At 41.5% G+C, this 13873-nt stretch overlaps 1 protein-coding gene across 11 annotated transcripts in view; it reads left to right on the top strand.

Moving 5' to 3' along the window:
• Positions 1-13873, top strand: part of myt1lb (myelin transcription factor 1-like, b) — a 110061-nt gene that overhangs the window by 93127 nt on the left and 3061 nt on the right. For 5 of the 11 annotated variants that reach the window (XM_035994644.1, XM_035994643.1, XM_035994645.1 and 2 more), the window contains 11 exons: positions 2315-2539; positions 5339-5460; positions 5954-6016; positions 6842-6910; positions 7855-7917; positions 8152-8235; positions 9792-10013; positions 10790-10884; positions 11506-11609; positions 11746-11889; positions 12844-12906. In XM_035994644.1, coding sequence (XP_035850537.1) covers positions 2315-2539; positions 5339-5460; positions 5954-6016; positions 6842-6910; positions 7855-7917; positions 8152-8235; positions 9792-10013; positions 10790-10884; positions 11506-11609; positions 11746-11889; positions 12844-12906 — 1254 coding nt within the window. The remainder of the gene's footprint in view (positions 1-2314; positions 2540-5338; positions 5461-5953; positions 6017-6841; positions 6911-7854; positions 7918-8151; positions 8236-9791; positions 10014-10789; positions 10885-11505; positions 11610-11745; positions 11890-12843; positions 12907-13873) is intronic. The other 6 variants (XM_035994646.1, XM_035994648.1, XM_035994649.1 and 3 more) reach the window with 6 other exon arrangements.

Genomic DNA, 13873 nt, shown 5'->3' on the forward strand with positions numbered 1-13873 from the left:
AAAATATCTTGTTATATCCTTTTATAAAGGATCTTGTACAAATGAGAACATGTTCTAAATATAAGGAGAAACAAGGCAGGATTTGTTTTGTCATGGTGGCAGCAATGTGCTGCCATATAAATGTCAAACACCTAATCTACTTCCTATTCCAGTGGTTGTACAATAATGTAATGTCAATTTGAGGATAATATTAAAGTTAGGAATGTGTATGTAACAAGTACAACAGTGAGGGAAAGAGCCAACAGAGTGAAGGAACAGTCAGAGAGGAAGACAGGACATGATTGGATGGTTTTATTTTAAGACCTGTGGGCAGAAGTAATGTGGCGAGAATTCGCAAGTGACCTCTCACGCTCTGGCCCTCTTCCCCCCAGCATCTCCATGGCAACAGAGGTCAGGGGTTACAGGAGGGCCAGAGCGAGAAGGGGTGGTCTCTAATGAAGGAGGCGGGGTGCATCCTCACATATCATCCTCGTTAATTCGATATGAAGGGGTGGGTCACGTTAAATGGACGGTGACATAGAATACAACGGCTGACAAGGAGAGAGCGCTCCGCTGAGCATTTTCACAAGGACAATATGAGCTGTGGCAACACACGATGAAGCGCGTGCCATTGGATCTATATTCCTCAGCAACTTGACCTTTATTTTACAGAAACTGTTTCTATTGTTCTTAAGCTCCTTTACTCATTTCCCACTCATCTTCTGCCTCCTCCTTTCTTTTTCGAGCTCCTAGCCAAACCTCCAATTGAACTTTTACTCCTGTTAAATAGTAAATGTGTGTTTGATAGAAGCGGACGCCTACATTGTGTAATAATGTCAGCTGACAGGTGCTATTGTAAAAGCTGAGTTTGTGTTGTGTCTGCACAGCTTTAAAATGAACAGTCTTTGTATTTAGCACCCCAACATTTCTGTGTTTGTCTTTTTTATAGTACTCATAGTACTTTTTACTAGTCATAGTGAGCTCTTGTTCTCCACAGACTAACGACCCAGTAGGAATATTGGTTTTTCGAGCTGTTTTTCTACTATTTTCAAGTTTTTGGTTCAGCCACAGTTCTTGCAATATTCATGCCCAGTCCCAAATTTCACATCACCTCCCGTGCTTTTGAGTCGATATGCGTCACAGAGGTTTTGGCTTCAGACACCAGGAGAATCCACCCCTAGGGACACTGTCGGCTGGAATCAGCATTAAAGCGAGCTCTCCTACTCATGAAAGGGAGCAAAGGGGGCAAGGAGGATTAGGAGGACAGGGGAGATGAGAAAGGGGAGTTAGAGATGGGTATTAATGAGAGAAACGACACAAACACATGCAACATGCATGCAAAAAAATAAGCCTTACAGGAGTGGGACTCTTTGTATATACAGTAGTGTGTGCTAGATGTAGTTGAAAGAAAAGTAATGCGTGCATACAGCAGAGATATAGATACAGACCTACACTCAGGAGGCAAAGTGAATGCTTTAGTGAGCAGTCAGTCTTGTTGGATGTGGCCCACTTTGCTCCAGAACAGGGTAGAGTTCTGCCTCTATTTTTGGGATTGCAGTAGTCTGCTGCTGCTCATCACTGCTCTCAACCCCACCCCTAACCCTCAGCCCCTGCCCCACTGTGATGTCCACTCACATTAGGCTCACACATACACACACACACACACACACACACACACGCAAAGTCATGCACACACACCCTTCTGACTGCACAGAACACAGTAGAGACCAAAGTGGGATGGAAGGAAAGAGAGAGAAAGAAAGGAGGGGGTTCACAGAGGGATGAACTCGTCCTTGAGCACTGATGCCCTCTTCTTCTTTTGACCCTCTTACACTACATTGCTACTATACACTGCAAGTGTCTAATGTTTCCTTCCAGACGGACAAAAAATAAATTGGAATATTGTTTCAGGTATTTGAACTGCAGGTGTTCTTGATCCATCGTTCCAGACATCTAAAAACTTCAAAAGTGAACACATCACTGGAGGAACAGAAAATCCTAGCACTTTTTCATGTACTTCTTTAGTATTCACTATGTACTGAGCTCCTGGTTTGCCCAGCTCTGATCCTAAAATGTGAATTTGTTTGACTGCTATTTAATCAGAAACACTCACTCTCTTTTATCCCCTTTCTCTCCATCCCTGCCTCCTTATGTTCTGTGCATCATTTTACCCTTCCTCATAATCATCTTACTGAAAACACACAACACACACACACACATCCGTCTCTTACCCACATTGACTGACCTGACTATCTCCCCCCCCCTACACACATACACACACACACACACACACACACACACACACACAAAAACCACATCCACGTCCACTTTCCAGAGTCCGGGTCTAGATGTTGATGAGAATGGTACGTTGGACCTGAGTATGAGCAAGCGTCTGTGCAGCGGAGGGGACTCAGTGCTCACCCCTCTAGAGCCCATGTCCCCGCAGAGGCAAGCTGCCCTGCTGGGCTCCCGCTGCTACGGCATGGGGGACGCCGCCGACTGCTGGGACCTGCCTGTAGACTACACCAAGATAAAACACATAGACGAGGACGAGAAAGAGGTAAAGGAGAAAATGACATGCAAAATTCACTTGATCACTAATGTCTGGTTGTGGCCAGATATATACATACGTATGTCATGTATATATTTTTTTTTTTCAGAAAGGAAGGTAGATCGCTGCCTGAACTAAGTCAGTCAGTATCTTCAAAATATAGAAGAAGCTACTGGTCATGGTTGAGTCACCTTAAAAAAATCAATAAAAACAGTGCTATATAAAGCAGAACACATTTTGTCACCAGTCTTATTAATACAAATATTACATATTTGATCAGTGAACCCCATATGGCTACTCACCTCCCTGTCCTTAAAATGTTCCATCAAACATTCAATTTCCTTTAGGATGTTCATGACGATACCAGGATCAGGATAGAAAGAGAGAGCTTACAAATAAATGAAAGATAGTTCTGATGTTGACGATAATTATAAAGCAGTAGTATATGATAGTTTGTGGTTTTGGATGCTGATAGACAGTACAGTTGGCATGCGTTACTGTCTTTTCAGTGTGTCTCGATCCAAATTATTTCCCTCCAAGTCAAACATTTGCATTGCTGTCTGATTGTCTTTTAGGTTTCCTACCTCCCTGTCTTGCTCACTGTTTTGGAATCGTTAGAAAGTCATATTAGGGATTTTTGAGGGAAACCTAATGAATCTGCATGTTAATTGATGTCAGCATTGCCATGCACAGAGGTATCTGCTCTGTTTGTATCATGCACCCCGCATGCTGGCTTTCTGTTTTTACATTTCGCTCTTTTCCAAAATGAATTATGCAAAGTAGCACCTTGGGAGGGAATCGGAATAGCTCATCTCATCAAAGAACTGCTGGAAATCAATGCACCACTGCTGGGTGCGCCTGTCGGTGTGTACAGGCGCATGCACGTACAGTACATGTGCCTCTGTTGGTGTGTGAGATGTGAATATTCACGTGTGTGTGTGTGTGTGTGTGTGTGTGTGTGTGTGTGTGTGTACCGATGTCTCTTTGGGAGTGTGTCTGTGTGTATATGCGAGTGCCATCCCTAGCCTACTTTCTGCTCTGCATCTCTGTATGTATGCATGTGTCGTTCTCCTTCCTGTCTGCCTCTCAGCCTGCGCTCCCTTTAATTGGAGAAGCTCGCTGGCTGACCCAGCATCACACACTCCAAGACAGCTTGAGCGCTGGATAATTTGGGCTGTATCTGGACCTCTCTCTTTATGGGCATTACTGTACACACTGCAAGCATGGAAGAAAGGAAAGAGGATTTGCATCAACAGCCGTCAAGCCCTGGCTGCATGCACTGCAGACAAAGCACAGCCCCACATAGCACAGCCAGCAGCGGTCTGACACTACACCACAGTGCCATCTAGTGACTGACTGGTGCATTACAAGATCAGAACCAGCCAACTCCCTTAATGTTCTGTTCTCGCGCACACACAAGAATGCTCAATGAACATGTACAAACCCATGAGTGAGCACAAACACACACACACACACACACACACACACACACACACACACACACACACACACACACACACACACACACACACACACACACACACAGTTAGTTTGGCACTTAGTCATTATTTCCTCCCAGGAAATCTGTTTTCTAGCTCTGTTAGACTGACAGGTGAGGCTCACTAGTCACACAGGCTCAACTATTAGCATTCAAATTGAAGACTCTATGGTCTGACGGGTGTGTGTGTCTGTGTGTGCGTGTGTGGATAAAAACAGACGAAAGTGGTAAGGAAGGTGAAGGAAAAGGGCTGTTTATTAGAAACTCTCCAGATATAGGTTTTGATCATGTTCCAGTTAATAAAATGCATTCTAACCATAGAGTGTAAAAATAATGGACAAAGCTTCCGAGCCTGAAATATGAAGCCAATGTGGAAGTGCCTTAAACCTGCATTCTATCTAATTTCCAGCAAGGGGGCAACTCCACTGGCTCCAAAAAGAAGTCTCTTTCTATAGAAGTCTCTGAGAAAATGACCCTCAATCGCTACTTTCTTCTTCAATACAGCATGATGTACATTTTGTAAATTAAAGTCCCATTTATTTTAAAATAGACAATAAAGCAGGGTATGCTTTAGCCAACCTATCAATCAGGACAGAGGCTTAGCACTGTGTACATTAAAATAGACCTGAACTTGTTTTTGGGTGTTGTCCATGTTTCCTGTTTCAATCTTAAACCTTGACCCGCTCACTGTGTTTTCACTTCATCAAAGATAATTGGAACATTTTGGTTCGCCTAAAAATGTCTTGTTCAGCATTCTGCCAACCAAGCTAGCTAGCTAGCTACCACTCGCATTAGCTGGTAACTTAAGGGAAAGTTTGCAGATTTTCTGTGTACTGCCGTACATGCAGATGAATGGCGGCAGTTCCCCGAAGGTCTCCACTTGATGACTCGCTTCAGAAGGGTTGAAAATCGTCAATTTTCCCTCTTTAGCGTTTAGCTTAGCGCAGCGCCATTGCAACCATAAACAACACTGGCTTAGCCGCGTCATCCTCCGTCATAAATCATTACGTCTAGTTTAAAAAGATAAATAAAAAAAATGGCGACAGCCAAATTGCCAAACTTGAGGCTTCAAAACGGTAGTCCACAAACCATTGGGTGACGTCACTGATGCTACGTCTATTATTTTTGCAGTGTGATTCCAACTGACTGTTGAATGCTTCTATTCTATGTGCACACAAGCATGATTTCTTGAAAATGTGTAATTATGGAGTGAGAAACAAAAAACCCTCCTAATCTTTCTCTTCCCCTTTCCTTCCCTTTCTCTCTCCTCCCATTTGTCTCTCTTCCCTCTGTTTCCACCCCAATCTCAGCCGGATGACCTGGACCCCTTCCATGACTTGCTGGATGACCGCTCCTACACCACAGATGTTACCATGCCCAGCCCCAAGCCGAAGTATGGCCAGTGCAAGGAGAGTAAGAAGGACCTGATAACGTAAGAGCCCTCCTACTCTTCCCAACGCCCCAGCGTTCCTTCTATCCACCCAGACCCCACTCATCTTATTTCTTTCTTTTGTTTTCTTCATACTATTTGCTTCAGTTAACCTCCAGAGAACCACTGCCTTTTCTCTCTCCCTTCCCCATCCTGTGCATCTGGCTTGCTATATGATTTTTATTTAACAGCTTTATCCGTTTTTGTCCACACTATAATCTCTGAGCCGGTAGCTTCTACTGATGCCTTCATTGTAGTTTCCCTCTTTTGATGCTTTATCTTTACAAGACACAACACTAGTTGTCAGTGTCATACCATATCAAGTGTAGCTGATCTCAGGAACCACAATATTAATCACAGACAGTGAAGCTAAACTGGAAACAATGAAAACCAAGAACGAAAAAAAAAAATCAGGAACAACCCCTTTTTCTGTAATTTTCACATTTTCTTCTCCTTCCCTTTGGGCTTATAAATCTGTCTATTTTTCCGGTGGCAGCTGTCCCACACCGGGGTGTGATGGAAGTGGTCACTTGACGAGCAATTTCTCCTCACATCGAAGGTGTGACTTCCTTTTCTCCTGGTGGATTCTAAGTCTATTTCTCTTTATTGTTTTCAGCTTACCTCAACTATGCTGTCAAACACCTGTAGGCAGAATGTGTCTATCTCTCTCTCTCTCTCTCTCTCTCTCTCCCTCTCCCTCTCTCTCTCTCATTTGTTAGCCCTTTGACTATTGGCAACGTCACATTCTGAAACAAGGCTATCATGAAATAACGATAGACTAAATTAATTGAAGGTTGTATATAATAATATGTTAAAATTATTTCTCAATGGGCTGGGTAGAAAGCCTTATAAGCTGATGTTTTTTTCAGTCCTCCAGGCATTTCCCACAGTGCAATGCAGACTAAGCATTTACCATTCAGAGTAAGAAGACTTAAGCAAAATTAGAGTGTTGCAGTGTGAGGCGGGTCTGCAAGGACTGAATGATATCAGTCTGGAGGCTGACATGGCTGCAGGTACATGAGATTTTCCCTAAACAAGCTCACGATTCCAACTGAGTTCTAGTCTTTGAAAACAACCCCATATGTTAATTTATTATTCTTTATTCTCTCAGTTCTGTTTGAATACAGCGCAGAACACACTATGGATGAAAACAAGAGTTCCTTGTTTGAATACAAATACTCAGAGGGTTAACGTATTTAAATCAACTCCCTGCACTTGCATCATGGCTTTATTTTTGCATTTCCTGGTCGATGTTTTATGTATGCATGTGTTTGTGTATGTCTGTGTAGAGACGAGTGTGGTCTGAGAGATTACTTTATGTTACAGTGGTTTGGGTGACTTGTCATTCTGGTGTAATTAAATGTTCCACTGGTGTATTTTTCAGTCTCTCAGGTTGTCCTTTAGCTGATAAAAGCATCCGAAGTATGCTGGCCAACAACGCACAAGAGCTCAAGTAAGGCGTGAGATGATTCACAAATACACGTATGATTTGTATGTCTTGCTCAAGTATGGGTAGAAACGATAGGCTGCTTAAATATGGAGTCCTTGAGTTGTGTTTCACTCCTTTCTAAGAAAAACAATTTCAAGACTGATGATATTCTATATTTTTAATATTGTCATCAAATCCCTTTAAAAGAACCGAACCAACAATGCATTGTTCCTTCTAACAAGTACTGTTAGTAGCCAATACATATATACGTAGTTCAACATTAGCACCATCCACCAGCCAAATGCTGGTAAAATATGAAAGTGGCTGGTAGATTTGCTTCACTCACCAGCCAAAAAAAAAATGTTGTAATCTATTGAGTGGCTGAACATTGAACATTCAATAGCCATTTGGCTGGTGGACAAAAAAGTTAATTCTGAATCCTGTAGACTATATATTTATGTTTATATATACAGTATATCGTAAAGTTTATTTAATGTTGAAATCTTGAATGGTCAGCAGCACAGAAAATACAACTGTGAATCAATGAACAGACAGCAAATGTACAGTATGTCTTGCTGGTGCCAAAGTTGCTAACAAAGATAATACTGGAGTCGCCTGTCATAGATGTGCAACTATAAAAATATATGAATATAACCTCCAGCGCCTCTGCTGTATATTACCAAACAACAGTTATACAAATGTCCTCATTTATCCAAAGTTTTAAAAAGATAAATAAAAATATTAGTGCTTGGGCTACACCATAAATGGACCATGTATGCTCACTTTTATTATGGAGATAATTTTAGAGATCCTTACATTTTTGCGTCTGTGCTTTTGCATTTAATAGACAATGGACTTAACAATTACTGTAAAAGCTATAAATGATATACACGACATGAGGTATATTATCCTCAAGATGCTGAACTTTTGCTGTAGGCCCTGAGCCCTTTTTGTGTTTTCTGCCCCAGGTGCCCGACACCAGGGTGCGATGGTTCGGGACATATCACTGGCAACTACGCCTCACACAGAAGGTACGACATACATCCTGCATACATGAATCTCGATACATCTCTCTTTTCTTTCTCGCATACTTCCTAAATTTGCCTTGTGCAATCTTACTTTCCTCCGTTTCTACTTTTCTCCCCCTCTCTTTCTCTCTGTCACACACACACACACACACACATACACACACACACACACACACACACACACAAACACACACAGACTGTATGCTTCAACTTTGTAACACTGTCATTTGTCTGCAGTCTCTCAGGGTGTCCGCGGGCCAGGAAAAGTGGGATAAAGATCATCCACAGTAAAGAGAACAAGGAGGACCAGGAACCTATCAGGTACAGTAGGGACACTGATCATCAGTCTTTTGTCTCCCTTTAAAACCCTGAAACTGAAACCCCTGCTCCCAACAATGCTCACTGTTCACTGCTTATTTTACATTTCCCATTTGAAATATCAAACATGACATACGACTAATTTTTCCTGTTTTAAAATGATGCAAAGTAAGTTGCGTGAATGGGAACAAAAGAGCAATGTGCTGTTTTTTAATCGGTACACTGCTCTTGGACGTGCACTGATGTAAGCAGGAATAAGTCAGTATTAGCTCTGACAAGACAAATGTGCTAAGTGCAAAGTCCCAAGCCAAATCTGAAGGTGAGGGACACATTTCAGAAGAACAAGGTTGTAGAAGCTTAGAGAGAGGAGATTGTGCAGTATCTGGTAAACTCCTGCAGATACACAGGTAAGGAAAGGCAGAGTGCAGGCAAGCAGAGAGGGAGAGAGAGGTAGAAAGAGATTGATTGGACTCTGCCTAAATCCTACAATGGGCTTATTTAGCCTCAGCCCTGCAGCTGCATTGATTTCTCTGGTGGTGCAGAGCACAAATAACACACATTGGCCATTCTCAATCTAATCCTTGTCATTCTGTTGAATTCTGAGGACAGTTTGCCACAGGTAACCCTGCCAGTATGCTCTGTTGACATACATATTGACATATATCTTTGTATAATATTTTGGTTCACAGTTTGAGCTTTGGAAACAAGTAAGGAACTTAAAGCTATAGTGCATAGTTTCTGCTGCCCCAATTTAAACAGACTTTGGCAGAATGTGAATATGTTAAGGAGGAAATGGGAAAGTTAACACAAAACAAACTCTTACGTCGAGATAGTCATACTCCATTAAAAGTGTAGAGAATGAAAGTGAGGAAGGACAATTTGTGCTGGAAGTGCAGAGTGGAATTGTTTGATGGAATGTAAAGTCCGAACACTCTGGGTTAAGGTTTTGGAGCCTGGCTGGATGGATTCCTTTGACTTCTGATCTATATTTACTAGGGGAAAGAGCTCTAATACAACAGAAAAAGACACTGTGGCAGACAGCAGTGTCACAAAGCCATGAAGCTGAAGTAAAACCAGGTAGCTGCTGTTTGCAAACAGAATTGATACTTTCACCACTGTAGCTATAGCTTTACACATAATCCATTTTGCGAGCTGTGACATTTGGAATAATTTACTGCCTCGTTGCATCTGATTAGCACTGGTGTTGATGCACTGTCAGCATTCCAAAACTGCGATAAGGCTGCCTCTGGGACAGCTTTAAATAAGATGATGGTATCTTTGTTTATATCAAAGCAGTAGAGATAGAGGGAAACAGAAATATGACAGTGTATGGTGTGTAGTAGTCAGGAGGCAAACAGACTGTAGTGTAGCAGGGAGCCAGTAGCTGCAACAGGTCAGTCTTTGATGGAAAAAAGGATGATGTCACCAATATGATGAAGAGATGATGGTATCAACTTTGAATACGTAAGCAAATGAAGGCTGTGGTTGAATGAATGCATGTGTGACCAATAAAGAATGAATTAAACTGTTGAGTGTGTCTTCTCTCCCCTCTTCCCCAGGTGTCCAGTCCCAGGTTGTGATGGTCAGGGACACGTTACAGGGAAGTATGCGTCCCACAGAAGCGCATCAGGATGCCCCATAGCAGCCAAGAGACAAAAGGACGGCTACCTAAATGGCATCCAGTTCACATGGAAGTCTGGCAAGACAGAGGGCATGTCCTGCCCCACGCCGGGCTGTGACGGCTCGGGTCACGTCAGCGGCAGCTTCCTGACACATCGGAGGTGGGTCTAGAGAACTTGGCTGGAAAACTCCATATCAAGATTTGAAGAGTAAAAGTTATGTTCATTTAGTACATTCATACATTCGGTGTTACTCACCAAAACACATTGTGTGAATCCTTGAGATCTAACAAAAGCATTGAATGCATTACCTTTAAACTGTTACATATAACCAAGATACATTCAATGAAGAGTACAAACACTTTGGGTTTTGTGCGGATTTAACAAACAAGACATAACGAATTCAAGAAGAATTTCAGGTAGAGTGAGACCCCTTCTTGCAAGCTCAACCTCTCTCCTTTTTGGATCCAGTCTTTATGCTAAGCTAAGCTAACTGTCTCCTGGCTCTAGCTACATAGTTCCCGTACAGACTTGAGAGTGGTATGCAACGTCCCATCAAACTATTGTCAAGAAAGCAGATGTTGAACTATTCCTTTAAGACTGACATTAAAGTAATATTTCTTTTCAACCTCCCTATATATAAAACCTACCACTGTGTGTGTGTGTGTGTGTGTGTGTGTGTGTGTGTGTGTGTGTGTGTGTGTGTGTGTGTGTGTGTGTGTGTGTCTGTACCCATGTCTCTTTGGGAGTGTGTCTGTGTATATATGCGAGTGCCATCCCTAGCCTACTTTCTGCTCTGCATCTCTGTATGTATGCATGTGTCGTTCTCTTTCCTGTCTGCCTCTCAGTGTGTGTGTGTGTGTGTGTGTGTGTGTGTGTGTGTGTGTGTGTCTGTAATATACTAAAACAATGCTTCCTCTCCTTGTTGCTGCCTTCAGTCTGTCGGGTTGTCCACGTGCCACCTCCGCCATGAGGAAAGCTAGGCTCTCCGGAGTGGAAATGCTAACAATAAAGCAGCAACGTGCCAGCAACGGTAACTACAACTACCACTAGCACTCACCCACACAATACAGCCAATCAGGAACACAGAGGTGGAATGATTTGCTGAACGGAGTTCCAATTTCAGATAATAAACCAAGGACTGTGTGTGTGTGTGTGTGTGTGTGTGTGTGTGTGTGTGTTTGGCGAGCATTGTCTGAGTCAAGGCTTACATTGGAAATAAACTGCCATTCAGGGATATGATGTAAATAATGAGAAGCGTGGCTCCAATCTGGAAGAACAGGGCTAGGCATACTTGACAGTAATCAGACATGGAATATCTGAACTGGCTTGTGGTTATGTGCTCCATCTGTGTTCCTAACACTTCACCCTTGACTGCAGTGGATTTCAACGCTTCATAAAGGCGTGTGACAGGATCATAATGTAATTTGTCTGTAGGATTGTTGAGTCTTAATCAGTTGAAATGGCCTGCCCCAGTTCTATTGTAGAGGTGAAGACAGTCACACACACACACAGTGTCCAGCAAAGTTCGTACTTAGCTACGGAGTCATATTGTGTCATTTTTAATGACTTCAGTCCAACATAAAGGCTGTTAATCGGATGTATGACTGAAGCCTTGCAGTACTGTGTCAGTGTCATTGTTGCTCCTCTGTAGGACTGGAGCACGAAGAGGATATCAAACAGCTGGATGAAGAAATCAAAGATTTAAGTGAATCAAATTCACAAGTGGAAGCAGACATGATCAAACTTCGAACACAGGTAAGTTACTTCCGGTCTGCTACATTCGTTGGCCTGCGTTTCTGCATATCTGAGTCAGCAGTGGTGCACACCTGCCTGTGAACACCAAGCTGTACTGTAACATCCTCTCATCCTCCCCCCCCCGTCCTCTCCTCAGATTACAACAATGGAGTCCAGCCTGAAGTCCATAGAGGAGGAAAACAAGGTGATTGAACAGCAAAATGAATCTCTCCTGCATGAGCTGGCCAACCTCAGCCAGTCACTGATTAACAGTTTAGCTAATGTCCAGCTCCCTCATATGGTAAGGGCCACCAGGAATGGCAAGCCGGAAAGTTGCAGAATATAGCTAACCGTAGCATTATAGCAGCTTATTCATTTATTTGTGTATTTATCCACAGCCTATTGTGCATGCTTAGTCTAAAATGTGGAGCAATGCTTGTCTTTCCAAACATTGAGGGGGAGTTGTGAAATGAGGTTTGATTGGGCATTTTCTTTTTTACAGAGGTAGCAACTCTAAAAACAGAAATCTATGCTATATTTTACAGTTTAGGTGAATCACAAGTGTATATACAGTAGTTTATATTGAGGTTGTGTGTGTGTACTTTTTGAATGGTATGATGATTAAAGGCTTTATTGTAAAGTGTATAGCAAAGTGGTTGACTTATTTTTGAAAAAATCTTTTTTTTTTATTATCCATGTGCTTCAGACACCTTCTATTTGCTATCATACTATCTTTGTTTGCTCGTGAGAATAAGACAAAAAAAGTATTACATTCTGTTGCAAAGAGTTTAAAAGTAATCACACACTATTTCATGCTGTTCTTCATCCTTTACCATGACATTCTTTCATGATATCCTCTTGCATAATGGATTAGTTAACATTCATTGACAAAGGAATTCATTTTTCCTCAGTTAAGAATCTTGTCTAAATGGCAACCTATTTTTTTATAATCATGTCCTCCTTTTATATTTCAGCAGTTGTTCAGATAAGTCCATGACGCTGGAGTGAAATGAATTTAAGCAGTTAGAATTGTACCTCCTTATAACCACTCTGACACCATTGGCTGGCCTGCCACTGTTTGTCTTTATATGACTTCATCTATGTCCAGCTTCTATTTTTCCAGTTAATTTGACATATTATGTATGTCGCTGTATTTCAAATGCTTCAACCTAGTGTTTTTAAATGCAAGAATAACAATTTAGTTTCTCAAATCAAACTAAGCTAAAGGCAATGTGTCCCTCCTTTCCCTCCATAGAAACCTCTGGCACACAAAGAGCCTCCTCTAAGGAATAACAGCTGCTTACAGTTGCACCAGCAAGTAAGTCGATGGCTTATATCATTTAAATTGCTTTTATCACACTCCGTATTTCAATATTATATTTCACTTCCTCTGTGACTGTCGTCATTGTATGTATGGAAACAAATAAAGACCATAAGGATTTGATATTTAAAGTAACTGAATACCTAATTGTGAAACGTAATCAATACTGAATACTACATGTTGAAGTTTATTTCAGAACACATTATATACGAATATGTTCGGACATCTTAACCCTTGTGTTGTCTTCCCGTCGACCATGCACTTGTTGTCCTTTTCCAGGTTAAAATTGGAAACAAACACTTTTTTTGTCGCGTTTGTTTTCAACGGTTTTGTCGGGGGAGTTTTCCCGACGCTTTTGACATTTTTCCACCGTTATTCTTTCACTACCATCAGTATAATACCAGTAGTTTTACACTTATTTTTTGGAACTCAAGGTCAATAAACTATTTATATGGAATTATAGGCTATATCTAATTTTTGGGTTAAAAAAAACCCAAAATTTATGAATTATTTTGACTATTGATTAAAATCAGAGCGATGTAAGTTGATGGATAATCACAGAATGTCAAAGTTTAGATAGTGTTTTAAAACCATTTAAAAAAAATGCAATGCTATAAATTGAATAAAACGCCCAAATCTTAATTGTAGTGTTGTATGGAACTGTCCATGGTATTTTTGGGCAATTTGTTTAAAGTGCTCATATTATGCTCATTTTCAGGTTCATAATTGTATTTAGAGGTTATAACAGAATAGGTTTACATGCTTTAATTTTCAAAAACACCATATATTTGTTGTACTGCACATTGCTGGAGCTCCTCTTTTCACCCTGTGTGTTGAGCTCTCTGTTTTAGCTACAGAGTGAGACATTTCACTTCTGTAACATCTTTTTTGGGAGTCGCAGATGCGCAGTAGCTAGGTAAGGACTACTAGCCAGTCAGAAGCAGAGTATGAGGGCGTGCCACGC

Source organism: Sander lucioperca, chromosome 18 (genome assembly GCF_008315115.2).
Source record: "Sander lucioperca isolate FBNREF2018 chromosome 18, SLUC_FBN_1.2, whole genome shotgun sequence".
Lineage (NCBI taxonomy): Eukaryota > Metazoa > Chordata > Actinopteri > Perciformes > Percidae > Sander > Sander lucioperca.